The sequence below is a fragment of the Mesocricetus auratus genome, unplaced genomic scaffold (assembly GCF_017639785.1).
Source record: "Mesocricetus auratus isolate SY011 unplaced genomic scaffold, BCM_Maur_2.0 Super-Scaffold_100691, whole genome shotgun sequence".
NCBI classification, from domain to species: Eukaryota; Metazoa; Chordata; class Mammalia; order Rodentia; family Cricetidae; genus Mesocricetus; species Mesocricetus auratus.
The window spans coordinates 27,613,725-27,633,308 of NW_024429267.1; the positions used below are offsets into that span (position 1 = coordinate 27,613,725).

General features: G+C 36.8%; 1 protein-coding gene across 1 annotated transcript in view; it reads left to right on the forward strand.

The window, feature by feature from the left end:
* The window catches only part of LOC121137606 (transcription factor 12-like), a 246,523-nt gene that overhangs the window by 61,023 nt on the left and 165,916 nt on the right, over positions 1-19,584 (forward strand). Inside the window, exon 4 of the mRNA XM_040740236.1 lies at positions 18,035-18,108. Coding sequence (XP_040596170.1) covers positions 18,035-18,108 — 74 coding nt within the window. The remainder of the gene's footprint in view (positions 1-18,034; positions 18,109-19,584) is intronic.

Genomic DNA, 19,584 nt, shown 5'->3' on the forward strand with positions numbered 1-19,584 from the left:
TTATCCTGTAAAAACTAAAGAGAATCTCATAGATCGATCCTAGCCCAGTTTGTACCAAACGAACAATATAAAATTTAAGGCACTTTCTCACATCTGTTACTTCAAGAAAAATCATACATCCTTCTATCCCTCTCTTTGCCTGAGGAACTGTTGACATAATTCATTCTGAGTAAGCTGTTGTTTCTGCTGTCTAGACAGAGGTGGGTTGATTGATTTGATACTTCTTTCTATTCAGAATCCAGCTGTGTTCCTAACTTCCTTCATTTTCAAGTCTGAGTCTAGACATCCTTTCTTTATCAAATGATCTTCTTCATGAATATGTCTGCACTTTTCATTGCATAGAGAATTCCTCATTGTTTTAACAAGTCTTGTTTTGGGACAGGTCTTCTGTCATAGCCTTCTTATTTGAAAGTAATATTAGAGGAAGACTGATCTCAGGTAATGACCATTCTGGTCCTTTGGGAGTCACCTCCTTGAAGAGTTTTATTACCCAGGTTTAGCTTGTCATTCCAGGACACAGAGTCTGTTATTTGATATGATGAAGTGTTCTATGTTCAACTTCAAGCAGAAGTCATCATTGGCAGCTAATTTTGATCCTTTGTTGGTATTTCATCGCTGTTCACTATAGAAAACAGTCCTGAGCCTGGTGTGATGGCACATGGCCTCGCATCCCATCACTTTGGGAGGCAGAGACAAATCTTTAGGAATTTGAGGCCAGACTGGTCTACATAACATGAGTTCCAAGACAGCCTAGTCTACATAGTGAGACCCCCTCTCTTGAGAGAGGGAGAGAGGAAGAGAGGGAAATCACCAGATGAAAAACTCTAACCTGCTGTCTGTATATACCAGGTGTTAGGATAAAGCTTGAGGGGAACCTTGTGTGGGGTACCTTGGCAGATTCCATGGCAGGTAAGGCGACTGAGGCAGAGGGACGAACTTGCCAGGCAGACAGAATTTAATTGAGAAGTTTTATTAGAAAGGGGAGGGAGGGGGAAGGAAAGAGAAAAGAGGTAAAGAGACACACAGACACACAGAGAGGACAGAAGGGAATAGGGAAACAGGAAAAGTCTTGTTTCTTCCAGGGGAACCTTGGGGAAGAGAGCTGGAGAAGAAAGAAGCAGCAGCTGGAAGAGAGTGTAAGTGGGCAGAGGTCTTTCTTTTAAAGGAGTCTCTTGCACTTGCATGTAGAATAGTATTCATGGGACCCTGGGCTGACCAGAGTATTGCTTGAGTGCTTTCTGCCAGCTGACAGGGCAGGCCCGCATAACGCCTGAGTCCTTACCCCAGGCCCCAGCAGCAGTTGTGGTCAGTGTACCTTAAGACTCAGGCTCCACCCCTGCCTCTGCTACTGCTGCTTTCCTCCCTTCAGATTTGATCACTGAGTCTCAGTCTTCGGTAGAATGAATTTTTACTGTAACAAATTAGTAAAGAATTCTGATACAGTAATTTGTGGTTCAATCTAGAATGCTGATTTTGTTTATAAAACAGACTATGTGCTTGATTGTGGTGTCTTGACATTATGCATGATAGCTTATCATTCTTTCAACTAATGTTTGCTTTAACAATGAGTAAACTGATTTTTAAAAAATTCCATTTGTTTTCACTGGTGGATTCTGTCTGAATCCAAAGAAGACTCCTGGCAAGTGTGTAATCTGACAAATGTCAGGGAACAGATGGAAAGGAACTCCATAAGAATTGGCTGAAAAGTAGAAGTTTGACTCTGATAAGTAGCTCTAGTGCCTTTTCTTTTCCTTGGAAGTGATCTGAGGAAGAAACAGCTGTTTTTAGGTTGATACATGTTAGCAGGTGTAAATACCCTTTGAAATAAGGTACTAAGTATGTGAATAATTTTTAAGAGCTACGATTTTCAGAACATTAATAATCTCTTATGAGCAGATATAAATATAAGAATAGTTCAAAGCCAATATGAATAGTTCTTTGGAATTTGATTTAGTTGGGGCAGAACAATGAAACTAAGGTAATTAACCTACAGTATGAGAATTAGGACAATTGAGATTACTCTTGATTCTGTAGTTGATACTGTCACAGTTCTTGCAGTCATAACCTTTGCTATGTACAGTAGGCTCTTTATACATCTTAACATGTTACTATAGGGCAAAGATTCAACTCATAAATTCCTTTTTCATATTTACTATTGCATGATCATCTATGCAAACCTATAGTGAACCTGTAACATTAACATAGTAAGCTCTTAACTTTCACAAGAACAAAAGATATTGAGACAGAACATCCTCACTGACATCAGGTATTTCTCTATTAGATAAAACTGAAAATGTGCTAGAAGGCAGGTATGATATATTGGGAAATAGAAAAGTACAATGCAGACTGAAACAAAGATGATATTTTGGCAGCCAAATAGAGTAGACAGACTGCTAGGGTTCTCTGATTTCTAGTTATTCAGCTCTTAATTTTAAAATTGGTTGTAATCTTGTTGAATCTGTTGTGTAGATTTATTGAATCAATACAGTTCAGTTACTACTTGTCTTTTATGTCTTCAGGTAGAAAAGCCATATGCTAGTTAGTCTTAGATTTTTTTTTCTTCTTCCCTTTTTGAATACCTTAGTATAGTTCACAGGCTTTCATCATGTTGAGAATTTATTGTGGTGCAAGTTAAACTGTTGTTTTATGCTTATCTTATAATGTGTATATTCTGCATTTCAATAAAAGAACCAAGTAAAGCAAAGATCTAGAGCTACTGCCAAATGTGAAAACAACAATGGCACACAGAAGAAAACAGAATTCAGGTCCAAAGCCAAAGCCAAGAAAACCCAAAATAAATTTGCTACTTGACATGTGTCACATGTAAATGGGTTTATTTGGTGGCTTTTGGAGTTAAAAATACAAAAGACATCACTTATACAAGAGTAAAAGTAACTGAAGTGTGATTGTAGGGAACTGGGTGGGGAGCAGTCTTTGGAACTTTATAGTAGCTGTTCTATTTGAATGAAGAATGCTGTCTTTAGCTTTTGCTTTATTTATTATTTACTTAATTTCATTACAAGTGTGTTGTTTCTTTATATTCATGGACATTATTTTGGGTGACAGAAAACGACCCAACCATTACATCCAAAACTCATCAGACACATTTTCTCCGAGCTTTTCATTAGGGTCTGTAGGTAGAACCATTTCTTGGAGTGTTCAGTTTGTTTCATATTGTCATTGTAATGACCATTTCCCAGCCCTTTCGTGTATGTCCATTTACATAATATTACAAAAATATCTTTTGTTTTATATTAAGGGAAAGAATAAAACAAAGTGAATTCATACATAGTTATGAGGCTGGTATATTTGTAGATCATCTGGTGACTATAGGTAAAAAAACAAAAAAGATCCTTTTGGAAGACACAGAAATGGAAAAAGCACTGTATAAAAAGCAAAGAGATCCTCGGTAAAAGACATGGGCATCTGTGTGTGGGTGGTATGTATTCAAAACTGCAGTTCCCGTCTTCCATTGGGTGATATTTTGTACGTCTGTGTATTCTTACTTATGAATTTCTAATTGTACTTTTTATTATGATAAAAATCTACATAACACAAGATCTACCCATTAACAAATTTTAAGTGTGTAGTATAGTATTGGGTACAGTTGTTGTACAGTAGATCTTTAGAATGATCTTGTCTTGGATAACTGACAGTGGGAGTCATTGGACAGTAACTCCCTAGCATGCCTCTTCCCTGACAACTTCCATTTCACTCGTTGCTTCTGTGAATTTGGCTACCTCTATAATAAGAATTCATTCAGAATTTATCATCTGTAATTGCCTTGTTTTACTTAATGTAGTGACCTCCAGGTTTATCAGTTTTGCAAATGACAGAATTCCTATGTTTTTCTAACCTAAATAATACTACATTGTGCTGTGCATATCACATTTTCCTTGTCCATTCACTGTCCAGATAGTTAGGTTGTTTCCACATCCTGGCTCTTGTGCTAATGCTACAGTGCACATGGAAGTATGATTTCATTGCTTTGATATTATGACTTCATTCATTTTGGACAGGTGTCCATACAGGTTTTTTTGACCATAGGATAGCTCTGTATTTGGTTTTGGGGTGTGTGTGGTGTATGCTTGTAGTGTATGTTCATGGTGGTGTAGTATGTACCTGTGTGTACTCCTATAGGCCAGAGGAAGATGTCTGTTTTCCTGTTCTGTTATTCTCTGTTTTATTCCCTTTAGATCCAGTATCCCACTGCCAGTAATCCCTGAAATCTAAGCTCCTCAGCATTGTTGGAGTTACAGGTGTGTGTGTGTATATGTGTGTGTGTGTGTGTGTGTGTGTCTGTCTGTCTGTCTGTCTACACTTGGCTTTTTTTTTTTTTTTTTTTTTTTTTTTGGTTTTTCGAGACAGAGTTTCTCTGTGACTTTGGAGGCTATCCTGGAACTAGCTCTTGCAGACCAGGGTAGTCTCGAACTCACAGAGATCTGCCTGCCTCTGCTTCCCGAGTGCTGGGATTAAAGACATGTGCCACCACTGCCTGGCTACACTTGGCTTTTTACTTGTCTGCTGAGGATTTGAACCCAAGTCTCAGGTTTATGCAGTAAGCATTCTTAGCCAGTGGGCTATCTCTCAATGCTTGGTAGTTCTACTTTTATTGTTTAAGGAATCTTTGTAATGTTTTCCATAAAGACAATACCATTATACTTCTATCAGTAGTGCACACAGATTTTAAAGATTTAGTTTTAGCCAGGCATAAGGGCACTTGCCTTTAATCTCAGCACTTGGGAAATAGAGGCAGGTGGAGCTCTGAGAGTTTGTGGCCAGCCTGATTTACATAGTTTCTGGACAGGTAGGGCTACATAAAGAGACCCTTTATCTGACTCCATATATAGTTATATTTATTTTTATGTATATGTGTGTTACGGGTGTACAAATGGGTTTCAGTGTCTGCAAAGGACAGAAAGTAGCATCAAATCCGCTGGAGCTAGAAAACTATAGATGGTATTGAGATGCCTACCACTGCAATGTGGGTACTTAGAATTGAACTTTGGTCCTCTGCAAGAGTAGCAGGCACTCCTAACCATTGAGCCATCTCTAGCCTAGAGAAGGATTCTCCTTTCTTCTCAGTCAACATGTGTGTGTGCATGTTCATGTGTGTCCAGGTGTGGATGCCAGAGGTTGACTGCATTATCTTCTTCTGTCTCTCTTCACTGAATTGGAGGTGGCCATCAGTGAGCTCTGCAGACTCTGCCTGCTTTTTTGGAATTACAGATGCTGAATTGATTTTTACAACTTTTTATGTTCCTACCCACTATGCATGAGTGTAGTTGCTCTACATTCTTTTTAATATGCTGGTTACTATGCAGTCTTGTACTTAACTATATTTTGCTATGTTAATAGACTAAGAATCTAGAAGAATATTATTCCACATATACTTCCATATTATTTATCATAAAAATGTCATAAAGGCCTTCTGTGGGAGTCCAGATTTTTTTCTGTTATTTTTCTTCAGCCTAAAACTTTCAGTAGTAGTTTGAATTTATGGTCTATGAGTCTAGGACCGTTGTTGTTTTTCACCCTGTTCTTACAGGATGTCATTCCATTGTCTTCTGGCACTCACTGCTTCTCGTGAGAAGTTGGTGTTTCTTTGAATCATTTTCCTCTTATGTAATGCTTTCTTTTTTTCTGCCTGATTTAATATTTCCTATTTTATATTTTAATTGTCATAGGCATGGGTGTGGTTGGTTTGTAGTTCTGCATTGAGATTGCTAAACTTGATGGCTTTGCAAGTTGATGTTTTTCACTGACTTGGAGAAAATCCTATCAGTTGCCCCCTCGCCCCAACTGATCTACTTGCATAAATTTTAGACCTGTTAATATTACCAAACATGATTTTTTGCATTTTTCTCCTTTAATTTTATTTATGTTCAGTTTTATTTGTGACTTCTGCTATTCTAGTCATTATTAACAAGCTTACCTAGATCACATTTCTTTTAAAATAACATATTACTAAATTCTTGAATTCCATTTTTAGATAATTCTTCCTGCAAATGAATTATATCCACTTATTGTCACTATTTTTTCTTCAAAACTGTCCAAATGTTTATGCTAATTGCTTTACAGTCCCTTCCTGCTTATTCAGTTAACAGTGTGGAGCGCTTCTTTCCTACATTCATGTTACATTCTTATTTCCCTACATAGGTAGCAATTTTTTCATGCCTTTTTTTGAAAATATTGATGATAGGTTTTAGATATTTTTATTTTCATCAATTTCTGTAGTTCTCTTTTGCTGTGGTAAGTGGCTGCCTTTATTGGTTGTCCATCTTGTATCTGAACTTCACGCTTTATTAGAACCGTTTTGTGAAAGCCAAATTATGATCCAAGTCCCTTTAATTAGCATCTTAGTGATTCCCAATAGCTGAAATCTGTGCTTGGCTGTTTTAGTCATTGAGCTGGTGCTTTCCTGTGGGCTCCTTGGTATGTTTCCCATGCTTAGTACTTCAGAGATTAGCCAGAGGTTTGGGAAGGAGATAAATGTAAATTTTTGGACCTTCTGTTTACTTTGTAGACCAGGCTGCCTTCAAACTCACAGAGATCTGCCTGCTTCTACCTCCCTAGTGCTGGGATTAAAGGCGTGAGCTGCCAATGCCTGGCAGCTTTTACTTTGTAATTTTTATTGATCTCAATCTGTAGCCATATTGTACCCTCCAATTCTCTTAATGTTCTGTAAGCCAACAAAATAAAATGAAATAAACCCTTAGATTAGGATCTCACCTCCTCCTGACTGACTTTGTTTCTTGTTTTCTTTTAGCTTTTCCCTGTCCATAAGATCCTTTCCATTTCTAGTTTTTTTATTTCTCTTTGTCTTTAAATAGTTCTTAATTTTTTACCCAATTATTTATAATTGCTGTTTTCAAGAAAATTGATCTAATATATTAGTGTGCCATTACCCAAAATAGAAGCTATGCTTTTCTTGTCTTGTACTTTGAGGTTCCCATTTGCTATTCAGTTTTTTATGACAGCTTTTTAAATCCACCAGTTCTCCTTTACTGATTTAATTTATACCTCACTGTATCTTTTTAATGGGTCTTTCATTTTTCACAGATTTCAAATTGATGATTTCTTAAATCAGCAAATTAGACTGGATGCAAAATTACCTGATTCATATGTAGTCTAATTATAGTTCTTCAGATTATAGAAACTGCAAAAGGACTTTTAGAAAGCTTTACCTTTTTGTGTTGCCTGAGTTTATGTTTCAGATGCCAATAATAGTTTTAAAAAGTTATACGAACATTTATCATGATTTATCTTAAGTTTTAAAATGTACAGCATAGTAGTGTGTTTATCACTCCGTTTGTTGGTGTGAACCTGAGAGAGCAGGCCCTAAAAATGAATCAGACTGAAGTTTCATGTAATAGCCTATTTTATTCAAAGCATCTGACAATTTATACTCTGAGGGCTAAGAAGAGTAAAGCTTACAGTCACAAGGACAAGCCAGACATGGCAAAAACATTTTTCCATAGAGGCATATGAATAACAACAGCTGAAGTAAACCTGTTCCTACCCTATACCTAGGAGTATGAAAATTCATTCCAAGAACGATGCTGTGTTTTGAAGAAACTGAGGTCACTAGACTCTTATCTTGTTTTCTTGAAATGTTCTCACAAGCCCTCAAAATTCTCACAGGACTTAGTTCCTTGAATGTACTGTCTAGAATTCCATTTAGCTTACATAAAGATTCCCCATTGTCATTTCTCCAACCCCTTAGCTTCTACTTGTGCATCTGGGAGTTTTGCCCTTTCAGATGTTTCAAATAAGCAATTTCATGTACTATTTGTGTTTTGGTGGTGGCCTCATTTCCCTTAGCATCATGTCTTCTAGGTTTATGCCTGTTGTCTCCTGTGGCAGAATTTCTTGTCAATGGTCTAGGTTTAATTAATTCCCCATGTGTGTTACAGTTCATTTATCTACCTATTTATTAACAGGGGGTTGTTTTCACCTTGCCAATCCACTGGTAATGGGATTATACCCAGCAAGTACTCATCTTGTACACTGAACTGCATCTATCTTGCAGTGAATTTAAGAAAGCTCTTATCTCTTTTTTATCACAATTTTGTTTTTTATAGATAGTCAAATGTTATAAAGTTTTAAATATGTATGTCCATGTGTGGTTATGTTCATGTGAGTTGAGCGCAGGTGCTTGAGGAAGATAGAGGCATTGGACCCCCTGGAGATGAAATTACAGGTACTTGTGAGCTGCTTGACATGGGTGCTGGGGTTTGAACCTGGGTTCTCTAGAAAAGCAAGTACATGCTATTAATGATGGGCCGTCTCTGCAGCCCAGTTTTCTATTGTTTTAGGAGTTTTATAGTTTTTTGGTCTCCATTTATATCTTTTATCAAATTTGACTTGAATTTTGCATGTGGTGAGATTGGAGTCTACTTTCTTTCACAAGAGAGTCCAATTTTCTGATTATTGAGATCATTATTTCTAACAGTGACATTCACTTCCATAAATTTCTTCTTTATACAGTTTTTGTTGTGTCTCAGACTTGATGTGTTGTTTCTGTTTCTGTTTTTCTAGGGTTTATTTTTCTTCAGGGTTTTCTACATTGTTTTTGGGTACCGATTTCTGAGTTCAGTCTTAGTGTTAGTTAGACTTGTTTTTTTTTTTAAATCACACATCTGTTATAGAAATATTCCAAAAGCAGCACCTGAGAAGAGTACATGTTATGTGCTGCTATTGGGTGGACTGTGGCTTGTGTATGTAAAGTCTGATCTGAAGTATTGTTTACATCGAAACAGCTCTGATAATGTTAATTTTTGGTTATGAGCCTAGCCTGTAACGGCTGAGTTATCCCTCCAGCCTGATAATGTTAATTTTTGGACCAGTTTACAATTCTTAGGGTTTGGATAGGAAAGTTATTCACATGTGTGTAGCTGAAAAAGCCTTTGGAAAATGGTTTTAGAATTCATCAGTAGACTTTTGTTTCATTAAAAATATTAATAATTTTGAGACAAGATCTCACTATGTAGTTCTGGCTTACCTGGAGCCAGATACATAGATCAGGCTGGCTTTGAGGTTACAGATATCTATCTACCTGTCTCTGCCTCCCTGGTGCTGATAATTAAAGGCATATGTCACCATTTTTATATGTTTATATGATTTTATGTATTTTATAAGATGTTTTACTTATCCTGTAAAAGATTTTCATACTTTTTTCTACATTGCAAAGTGAAAAGCAATAGAATGATTTTTTAAAAACATTTTTATTTATATTTATGCTTAAATTGTATTTCTTTTTTTGTTTGTTTTGTTTTTCAAGTGTCACCTTCACTGTCCTGGAACTCGGTAGACCAGGGTTGCTTCTAACTCAAAGAATTCCCTGCCTCTACCTCCTCAACACTGAGATTAAGGCATGTGCCACCACCACCCGGCAAAAAGTGATCATGCTTTTGAGTTTTTTTAGGTTGATTAATATATTCCTTTCTGTTATCACTTGGCATGGTGATTTTGAGTTAGGCCATTTATTATGTCTACTACTAGCCAATGTCTTTGTATTGTTTTTAATGAGTAATATTGTAGTTCCTTAATGCCTTTTCTCATTGATGGTCTTCTGGATTATTTCCAGTTTTAGCTATTATGCTAAAGCTGCTCTTCAAGTTACTTGTGTAGAAGACTCCTTTAGTGCATATTTTGTCTTTTTTATTTTATTGTAGGTAAAAACTTATGTTTAGGACATATGAATATTTTTAAGACGTTGCCAGTTTTTCAGACTGTATCATTTTATGCTCCCACAGACAATACTTAGAATTTGAGTGGCAGATTATAGTTTTGTCATCAATTATGCTAATATAACTGGGTTTAGCAGAGCCTCCTTGGTGCAGTTAATGTTCTGTTCTGGTTTATTAAGACTGCTTTGTAGAATCATGGTGTTCACCAGAGCTGGAGACAGTGAATGTGCATAGACAAGTGAAAAGTTAAACGGTATTGTTGTTTTGTATGTAAAGCCTTTTGTGTTAAGCCACTTCATGTATTCAGCTTTGTAGATATGGAATAAAACAATGAGGTTTTAAAATTGGAGACGTGTTAGATGGCCTTTGCTTAAGAAGTGTGTAGCTTCTCTACTTTGACATAGATTTGTAAATGTGATACTTGTATTAAGGAGACACTGTTAAATTAGTAAGGGAGGGAGTGGTGGGTGTGTCTGGAAGGAGTTGGGAGTAGTTGGTGAATACATCACAATTCACTGTAGGAAATTCTTAAAGAATTAATAAAATTATTATATTAAAAAGAGTAAGATACTATTATCTACTGTGCCTTAAAAGAAAAAGAAAAAGAGTAAGGCAGAGCAAGTTGTAAAGAACATTGAATCTGTGGGAGAAGGTAAAAGTGTGGAAGAACAATAGAGTCTATGGAAGTAGTTGTGGCATGCTGTGTGTGCTGCTGTGTGGAGGTGCTTTGTGGTTCCAGTTGGTTGCAATCAAATACACCACAATGATACTCCCTGACTCCATTGTCTATGTGTTAGTGCTATAGTGTGTGTGTGTGTGTGTGTGTGTGTGTGTGTGTGTGTGTTAGTTATAGTTAGAAGAGGAAAAGAGATTTTTAGTACAAGGGACAAAATCTAGCTCTTTTCACAACAAACATTTGTGGAATATATTAGAATAAACATTTCAGTTCAAGAATTTTACTATGCTGGCAGTGAAGCATTTGAAAATGCAGCTTCTATATCAGGGAGTAACGTGTGTGAGAAGTGTTTTAGTAAGATTATGCTGGCAGGACTTCTTAAGCAGGTGATGTATTATAAAATACTGCTTTAGGATGAGTAAAAGAGACTTGGGAACTTGAGTCTAAATAGACACATTATGAAATCCTAGAAGAGAGAAGATGACTAAGGAAAACTCATTGTATAAGAAATAGAGAGAAGCGAAGGAGCAAATCAAAGGTAATGCCAGTTTCCAAATCTCTTTGACCTGGACTATTAACACTACTACCTGTGGTACTAGAAATAATAACAGTAAGTTTAGGATCTCATCTAGAGGCGTAGGAGAAAGAAATAAAAGCATATAAAGAGTGTAGCTGACATATGATGACTTTGAGGTGATGACAAGGTACTCAAGAATGATTTTAGCAGGAATGTGGAGATTGTTGTTCCAAAGTATAACACTGGATTTAAGACTGGGAATGTGGGGCTGGTGAAATGGCCCAGAGGAGAAAGATGCTTGCTTCCAAGCCTGACGGCTCAAGTCACATCCCCATGACCCATGTGTTGGAAGTATAGAATTAGCTTCTGCAGTTTGTCCTCTGACCTCTAGAAGTATGCCATGGCATACACACAAGATGCATAAGTAAATGTTAAAAAAGACAGGAAATGCATATTTGTAAATTGATCATAAGGGGGACAAAAATCATAACGCTAAATGACCAGTCTAAGGGTAGAACATAGATTGGCAACGTGGGATAAGGGTAGGCATTTTGATCACCTACCCCAACATCAAAACAAAAACCCAGATGACTTGATAAGAGATGAGGTGGGGTGCTAAAAGTTACATCAGTAAATCTCAGAGAAGGGGAAATGTGGCTGAGGGCTGATGATATAGAAATCAGGGTGGGCAGAATACAGCCCATGACCAATGGTTTTGTATTTGTATATGTATTTTTTTAAACCTTGCTATTTCTTTTGTTTACATATTGCCTGTGGCTGCTTTTGCGCTATGGTAATAGAGTCGAGTGGTTGGTATGGAGAACAGTCAGTCATCTAAAACAATTACTATTTGGCCTTCAAAGCAAAAGTTTGTTGAAGTCTGTAACAGAAACCTAAGGACTTAAGAATAAGAGGTTAGCTTGTATCTTTGATGATTGTGTAGAATTCAGACTTTTTTATGTGGGCTTTTTGTTTGTGTTTTTCTGTGAGCAAATATTTGTGGAGAGACTGTCGTGTGTCTAGCATTTTGTTTTGGGATGTGGTCTAGAAGGGGCTAAGTAGAAAGAGATTACTAATATGTAAATGGTCAGCAATGAAAGTGGTGAACATAAAATTTTCTTTTGTGTGAATGGAAAGAAATATATGGGAGTTTGAGGGATAGGAGAAGAGAATTTTCAGTACAGGGAAAATATGGAAAAGATTTTATGGCACTATCCTAGAGAGGCAGTGTGATGCCATTACAGGAATTAATGGTCTAAGACTTGAATGCAGGGAGTGCATGGGCCTCATTACAGGAAATGAATAGAAGTGTTTGTGGAATTGAGTTAAGAATAGTAATTGCTCACACAGCTGTTTTTAAATAGCAAATGTGTTAGGTAATCAGCAAAAATTCACGAAGATGTACTTGATAGTTATGCAGAAACCACCGTGTGCCTACAGACTTATGATCCTGATGGGAGCCATAAAACCAAGCAAACTAGCTAAAAACCTGTGCATGCAGTTTTCACATTGGTGTAATATTGTATTTTTTGTTAAAGTGTAAATGTAGTTTTGTTTTCATCTTCTTTTTCTAACCACTGCATCTAAATGTAATTATTCTGTTCAAGAAGGGCAGTGGTATGAAATGATGGGCTCACAGAGCATTGAGGTGTGTGCTGGCTGAAAAGAGTGTCTCCTTGTTTGCCTCTGTTTTCTTTCCTAGGCAGAAATGAAGTGTTAGGTTGTGTTGGTTTCTCTTTGTTTCATCTACATTTATTTCATTTTAGCATTCAGCTTTATTTTATTAGCAGGCAATGCCTCTGCTCATTTTCCCCCTTCCTTTGTACCTTCCCAAGGATGTTGAAAAAATACATCATTAGCTTCTCAGAGACTAGAGACTACTTAGAGTTAATACAGTACCACATCAGGTAAAACACAGCTGTCTTTCAAACTTGTAGGTCTATTTATCTTGCAGTGGGGGGACGCAACGTCTATTTGCTGCTTTCTCTCATGCTGTAGTTGTCTGGCATTACTTCTAAATGCATTCATTGCAGCTCCTAGAAAGACTTACTTTTTTCTTAAATAGCTGTGTGTTTTGAAGACATTAAAAAGAGATTTTTATCCTCAGGATCCAAGTCACCCTCTGATATTTTTATTCAGCCAGAACTACTTTTAGTGTTTTGTTTTGTTTTTTTCCCCAATGTTGAAATGAATTCCTAATTTTCTTTTAGGTGAAAATGTCATTATTTCATCTTTAGTATTGAAGGCTATTTTGCTCAGGTGTAGAATTTTGGATAAGAGTAGGTACTGTTTGTCCATATCTGCCATGATCCAGTTTTTGAAGGCAAGCATGTATTGATTTAAATTTTTCCTTTCTAGATAGCATGTCTCTCTCTCTCTGGCTGTTTTTGAAATTTAAAATTTCAGCTGTCAGCTTGATTCTGATGTGGGTGGATAATCTTTATTTGGCAGATTTAACTTTACATGCCTGTGTGCTCTCTTTTGGTTATTGTTTCTTCAGATATAGTTCCTATCTTCTCTTTGCGCTTTCTTATAGCCAAGCTATACTTCATCTCTTCCATTAGGTTTCTGAGGCCTTGTTAATTTTCTTTTAATTTCTTTCCCTTTTTAAATGTTTTGAATGATTCTTATCTATCTGTTATAACATTCACCTACCCTTTTCCCCATCATCTTCATTCTTTCTTAAGCCCATCCAAGACGTTTTATTTTAAACATTCTATTTGTCCTTTTAGAAAAAAATTTTCTCTGCCATCTCCAGTCTTCTGTCCACTGGATGTTCTTTCCTAATTGTGTGCATGTATAGCACCTTCAGTCTCTGAAAATCCAGACATAGTGGTCCTCTTGACTTGGATTGTGTGTGTGTGTGTGTGTGTGTGTGTGTGTGTACGTGTGTGTGTGTGTGTGTATTGTGAATGCTGTTTGTGGAAATTTTAGTTTCTTTATGTTCAGTTTATTTGATTATACTTAAAATTTAAATTCTCTCCCTGTGGCTCCCTGTGGCTAACTGCCACTCACATCTTCATTTGATTCTTTAGCCTCTGCTGTAGACCACTTTTGGCCTTGCATTGTGAATATGTGTTCTAGCTTTAAAGATATAAATCATACTTGGATTTAACAAACTAATACACAGAATCTCTTGTACTTAAACTAGAAAACCCCAAGCTTTATATCAGATGCCATGTTTCCTGCAAGATGGCCTGTCTTCATTTCTAAGTTTTCTTGTGATTGTTTCTTCAGCTTTCTCCCTAGATTTGTTTTCATTAACGTGTAGCATAGTAATGAGAGAAATTGCATTCTAATTGATCCTGTATCACAGTGTGGCCTTGTTGGATGAAGTATGTCACCACAGGAGTAGGCTTTGAAATTGTAAAGATTCCTGTTTGCTGTCTCAGCTTCCTGCTTTGTGTTCAAGATGTGAGCTCAGCTTGGAATTCCTGCTCCATTATAGACTCTTATCTCTCTGGAACCATAAGCTCAAATAAACCTTTCTTTCTGTAAGTTTCATTGGTCATAGTGTTTTATTACAGCAATAGAAAAGTTAGAGTACATTTTTATCATAGCAATGGTAAAATAATAATACACTTAATTGTAGCATGAATAATAAAAACCCAGAGACAGATATTGGGGTTAAAGCTGAAGATCAGAGAATCCAAGTAGTCAGCCACTACAGAGTTCTCACCTGTAGTGCTCATACTATAGGGGATGATTCAGGGAACCTCAGACTGCTCCCTACTGTGCTGCTCTCCACCAAACCTCAGAATGCATTCAGCTCCTGTCTCCGTCCTCCTGCCTTAGATTCCACTTCAGTGCCAGGATTAAAGGCATGGGATCCCAAATGCTGAGATCGTCTTTGTGTGAGCTGTTTCTTTCTCTTTTTTAAGTATCTCAAAGTCAACACATCATAGCTCTGACTATTTTAATCTTTTTTTAAAAATTAAATTAGAAACAAGTTTGCTTCCCATGTCAGTCCCAGCTCCCTCTCCTTTCCCCTCTCCTCATCCCCTCCAACTCCCCACCCAGTCCCTGTTTCCCAGGGAGGGTGAGGCCCTCCATGGGGGGAGTCTCCAGAGTTTGTCATTTCATCCCAGGCTGTTTATCTTTGACTGGATCACTTTTGTGTATCTCAGGATAGCCTTGAACTAATAGAGATCCGTCTGCCTCTGTCTCCTGAGTGCTGGGACTAAAGGTGTGTGCCACCACTGCCTGGACTCTATAGCGTTTGTTAAATCATAAACAAAATATCAATACAACTTACTAGATAATAAATTAAAAAATAGCAAGGTAGGCACACATGGTGGCACATGCCTGTAATCCCATCATTTAGGAGGCTGAGCTAGGAATTTCATAGTGAGCTCAAGTTACACAGCAAGAAAATAAAAACCAATTATACTTTTAAAAATGGGGCACATGAAACAAACAGTTACAGTATATTTTATGTAATTGATTCCATTCAGAAAATCAGCCTCTAGGACATACATATATTTATACATATATATGAAAGGTTAAAAAATTAAAGACATGCTTCAGTGTTAATGTGAGTTTACATATTGCTTACCCATTTTAATTCTGCTGTGCAGAAACATAGTTACATTTTTGAAAATCAAGTAGTCAAAGTACTTCAATCTTTTAATCATTGTGTAGCATTCTCATAACTGTCATTTAGATCCATGGATCACAGAATTACCCTAAAGTTGGTGATTTGCTTATATAGATACTAAAAATGGAAAGGAAATATATGGGAATGATTTTTTTCAGATATTTCCAAACAAATGCTTTCCGTGCCCCATTCTATTGTAACTCTTGGGCATTTGCTTATTTTCCATATTTTTATCAGTTTGCATAATATCCTTATAAAGTTTATCTTCAGGTGTCATTTTGTCTTTTGTTGTGGTTGAAGCTTTGGAAGTTCTATCATTGCTGTCATATTTTTGTGTTTGTATAGCCATTGTCTTGAGCAGAAAGGAGTCATTGATACAAAATGATTACTTTTGTCAGTGCCAGCCACGACCTTTAGTCAGTCTGGCTATGCTGACAATAAAACCACAGAGTTCTGAGTTAAAACTCTAGCTGGATCCTTATTACTCTGAAATAGCCTTTGCGTTTCTTTCCTTGTCCAGTAGCACTGTTTAACTGGTGACTAAACTACCTAATAAATTACCATTTTATTAATAAATTAATCTTTGCCCTTTCTTCTGTCTTGTAGAAGGAGTTAAGAGTCTTTTGATAAATAAAGCATGTGGTTTCTACTGCCTGAGATGGTTTCTATAGCTAGCACTGTCTTTTCTGTTTTTTTTATAAACACATTTTAAATAACATAGAAATCTCATATTTATTGTTTGCTATAAAATATTAAGGTAAATTTTGGTTTCATTTTCATCAGGTCAAATTTCCAATATATAATCAATGAGGATGCCTTTTATATATAAATTATGTAATTACTTGCAGTTTTATGTCATGTTAGTATAGTCTATGGGTTGATTCTCTTAGAAATCTTGTGTGCTTGTTTATAGTGGTGATTATAAAGAAAAAGCTTAAAATGTACCTCTCAGGTAGCTCATGGTGCTGGAGAGGTGCCAACTCTTTTCCATGATTCATTGCATGTGTAGAAGTTGTACTAAATTGGGAATTTTAATAACATTTTTCTAAGAACAAATAAAACATTTTTGTTTAGAAAGCTGGTTCACTGTAAATTGTGCTTGCAATTTTATCTGTATAGTAGTTTCTCTTTACCTGTGGGGTTATATTCCAAACTCCCAGCAGATAGCCTAAAATTAAAGACTTACCTACTCTCCCTCATATATCCATATCTATACATATTCTTTTTCCTACATTATATATGCTAGAGATAAACTTAAATTTCTAAAATTAGGCAGAAAGATTAACATAACCAATGTATAAATAGAACAATTATAATAGCATGGTATAGTAAGAGCTATTAAATTTATTTGTAGAATATTCTATTAGATATTTATCCCAGGGGTAATTGAAATTGTGGATAAAAACTACTGTTCTTATTATCATCTTCATGTCCCCCCTCCCCCAATCTCTCTGGGCTGGAACTCAGAGATCTGCCTCTGCCTCAAGTAAGTGCTGGGATTAAAGGCCTGTGCCACTATGCCCAGCAATTTTTTATTTCTTAAGAGGACTTAACAGCCCTAATAACTGAATTAGTGAGGAGGATATTCGATCTGTCGCCTGTCTTTTGTTTGTCCAGTTTCCCTTACCTTCAGCTGGTTCCTGTAAAACCTTGGACACTCACAAATTGCTGCAAAGGTTGTTGCTTTGTATTTTTGAACATTGCATTTTTTCCTGCATTACAGAAGACTTCAAGTAATACTCTGAAAGAGTTCCTAAGCTTAGTTTCTAACATCTAGGTTTTTCCTCATGTATTAATGATACATTGCCAACACTGACTTTTATCATAAAAATCTGCTCCCAAAGAGCTGATGAGCAATACTGTTCTAGGAATCAAAGGAGAAAAAAACTAGACTTTAAAATATAGAAAATGTAGAAATGACTGTATTGAATCAGAAACACATAAATGACTGGATTGAGAGATTCCAGTTTTTCCTAGGACTGGTGGAAGGTTAAAGTGTAGAGTCGGGCATGGGAAGAGCATGATGGTGACTAGTCATTCACCTCTTGTAAGAGCAGGTCTTCAATTTGAAGTCACATCATGGTTAGAGCTTTGAAGAGTTTGAAGTGCTGCCCACAGACGTACTGCAGTGCAGTCTCACATCACTAATGTGAGGTTTTCTATTCTCAGTTAAGACTATCAAATCTCTAATCTGATAGTATCAAGTTTATTAAACTAAATAGTTACTTTGCTGGCTTTGTTTTTATGGTTGGGACACTGCATTCTTTGTTTTCATATAGAGAAAGTTTCAGAGGAATGGATAGAAAAATGGAGACACTTATGATACTTAGACATTTGAAAGTTTCCTAGGAAATACTTTAGTTCTGAAATGGTAGTGAGAATAACTGAAGAAGCTAACTTGCTATATGTTTGTTACTGAGGCAAGCAGTGAGGTAATGCTAGTTCTACAACGATGCTCATGCCACCATGTGAACTGAGTTCTTATGCACTATTCCACACATCCTGAGGGGATTTTTTTAGAGTTTATATTGTCCACTGTCTTCTTTCCTTAGGTATGGATGAACGTGGAGGAACGACGTCTTGGGGAACAAGTGGTCAACCAAGCCCTTCCTATGATTCATCTAGAGTAAGTTTTCTTGTCTTGGATAGAATTGTAACGATAATTGGGCTGAATAAATGAGTTCTTTCATAAATGAACTTTTCATAATAAAGATTAACTTACTTTTGTAGAAGTATGCTAGAATACCCACAGTGTTCATAGTGGATTTGATTCTTTTATCTACTGCCCTGCTTTTGAGGGTTATTGTATTTCCTACACCTAGAAATACTCTTGTTATCATTGAGACCTGGACTGCCTACAGTGCTCCAAGTGATGCTGAAGGGGCTCAGAGTACCCATCAGGTATTCTTTCTACCCGCATTGCTATTTCTTTGTATGTACCTGCTTCAGGAGATGATAGTGACTTTCAAAGCTCCAGCTTTCGGCCTCTTCCTCAAGCTGAGTCCATCTCTGGATACCATGTCAAAACAAATGTAAAGGATGGTATTTTTTGGACAACAATAAAAAACAAGACCAACCTTGTATTCTACATGCCAAAAGGTGTAAAGATTAGGGCCTTTTCCAGCAACAACAACAAAAAGCTAAGCAAAAATTCCTCGTAAAGTTTTGAAATGAGATAAGAAACAGACAGTTACAGAATTGTAATCAACTTAAACATCATATTCTCAGCCACTAGTATACTGGTAGATTATGAAGTGAGATGCTTACCTAAAAGGCTATATGTTATTAGGTTTTTGCTGTTGTTTATTGTCACCAGGACAAAATGCCTGACAGAAGCAACTCTAGGTGAGAAAAGATTATTTTGGCTCATAGTTTAATGATAGGGGGCGGCTTGTTGTTAATTCTGCAGGGATAGCTCCTGTCAGTGTGGGGCAGTTTGCTCACATTTTGGCTGATGAGGAAATGGACTTTGACCAGGGTGGGGCTGGACTAAAGGACTCATAAGTCCTGCCTTCTTTTCCCACTTCCTGTAGTGAGGCCTGACCTCCTAGAGGTTCTCATTTCTAGAAACTTTGATGAGATTAGACCACAGTGTTCAAACCCATGAATCAGTCAGGCACATTTCCCATTCAAACATAGTGCTGCATGAAAATAAATAATGAGCCATTTCTTATTTCTCTCATAGTACACCAAAAAAATGATAGTTGTACACATAAAGTTTATGGACATTTAACCCTTGAAGCAAAGCGTCTTAAATAATATAAAGAAAGCAGCATGCAGTTGGAGCTTGTAGTCTTGGAATGGGCTGCTTGCTTTTGCTCTGAAAATGTTCTATTATTGCCAAAGGACTTCTGAAGACAAGAGGTTTTGCTGTCTTATTTGGCTGCACTCTAGTTTATTTTAAATATGTTGGTATGGACTATGATGGTTATTTGGAGGGAAACAGACAGGTGCTGACTGACTTTATTAACATACTGGGAATCAGTGCCCAGGAAAGCTGTGTCATTGACCTGAAATACCTTGTCAATTGTCTCAGGATTTAGATTTATGCGACCCCCGGGAAGGGACCCCCGACCCGCGGGGGTGAGGTGATGAGGGTCGC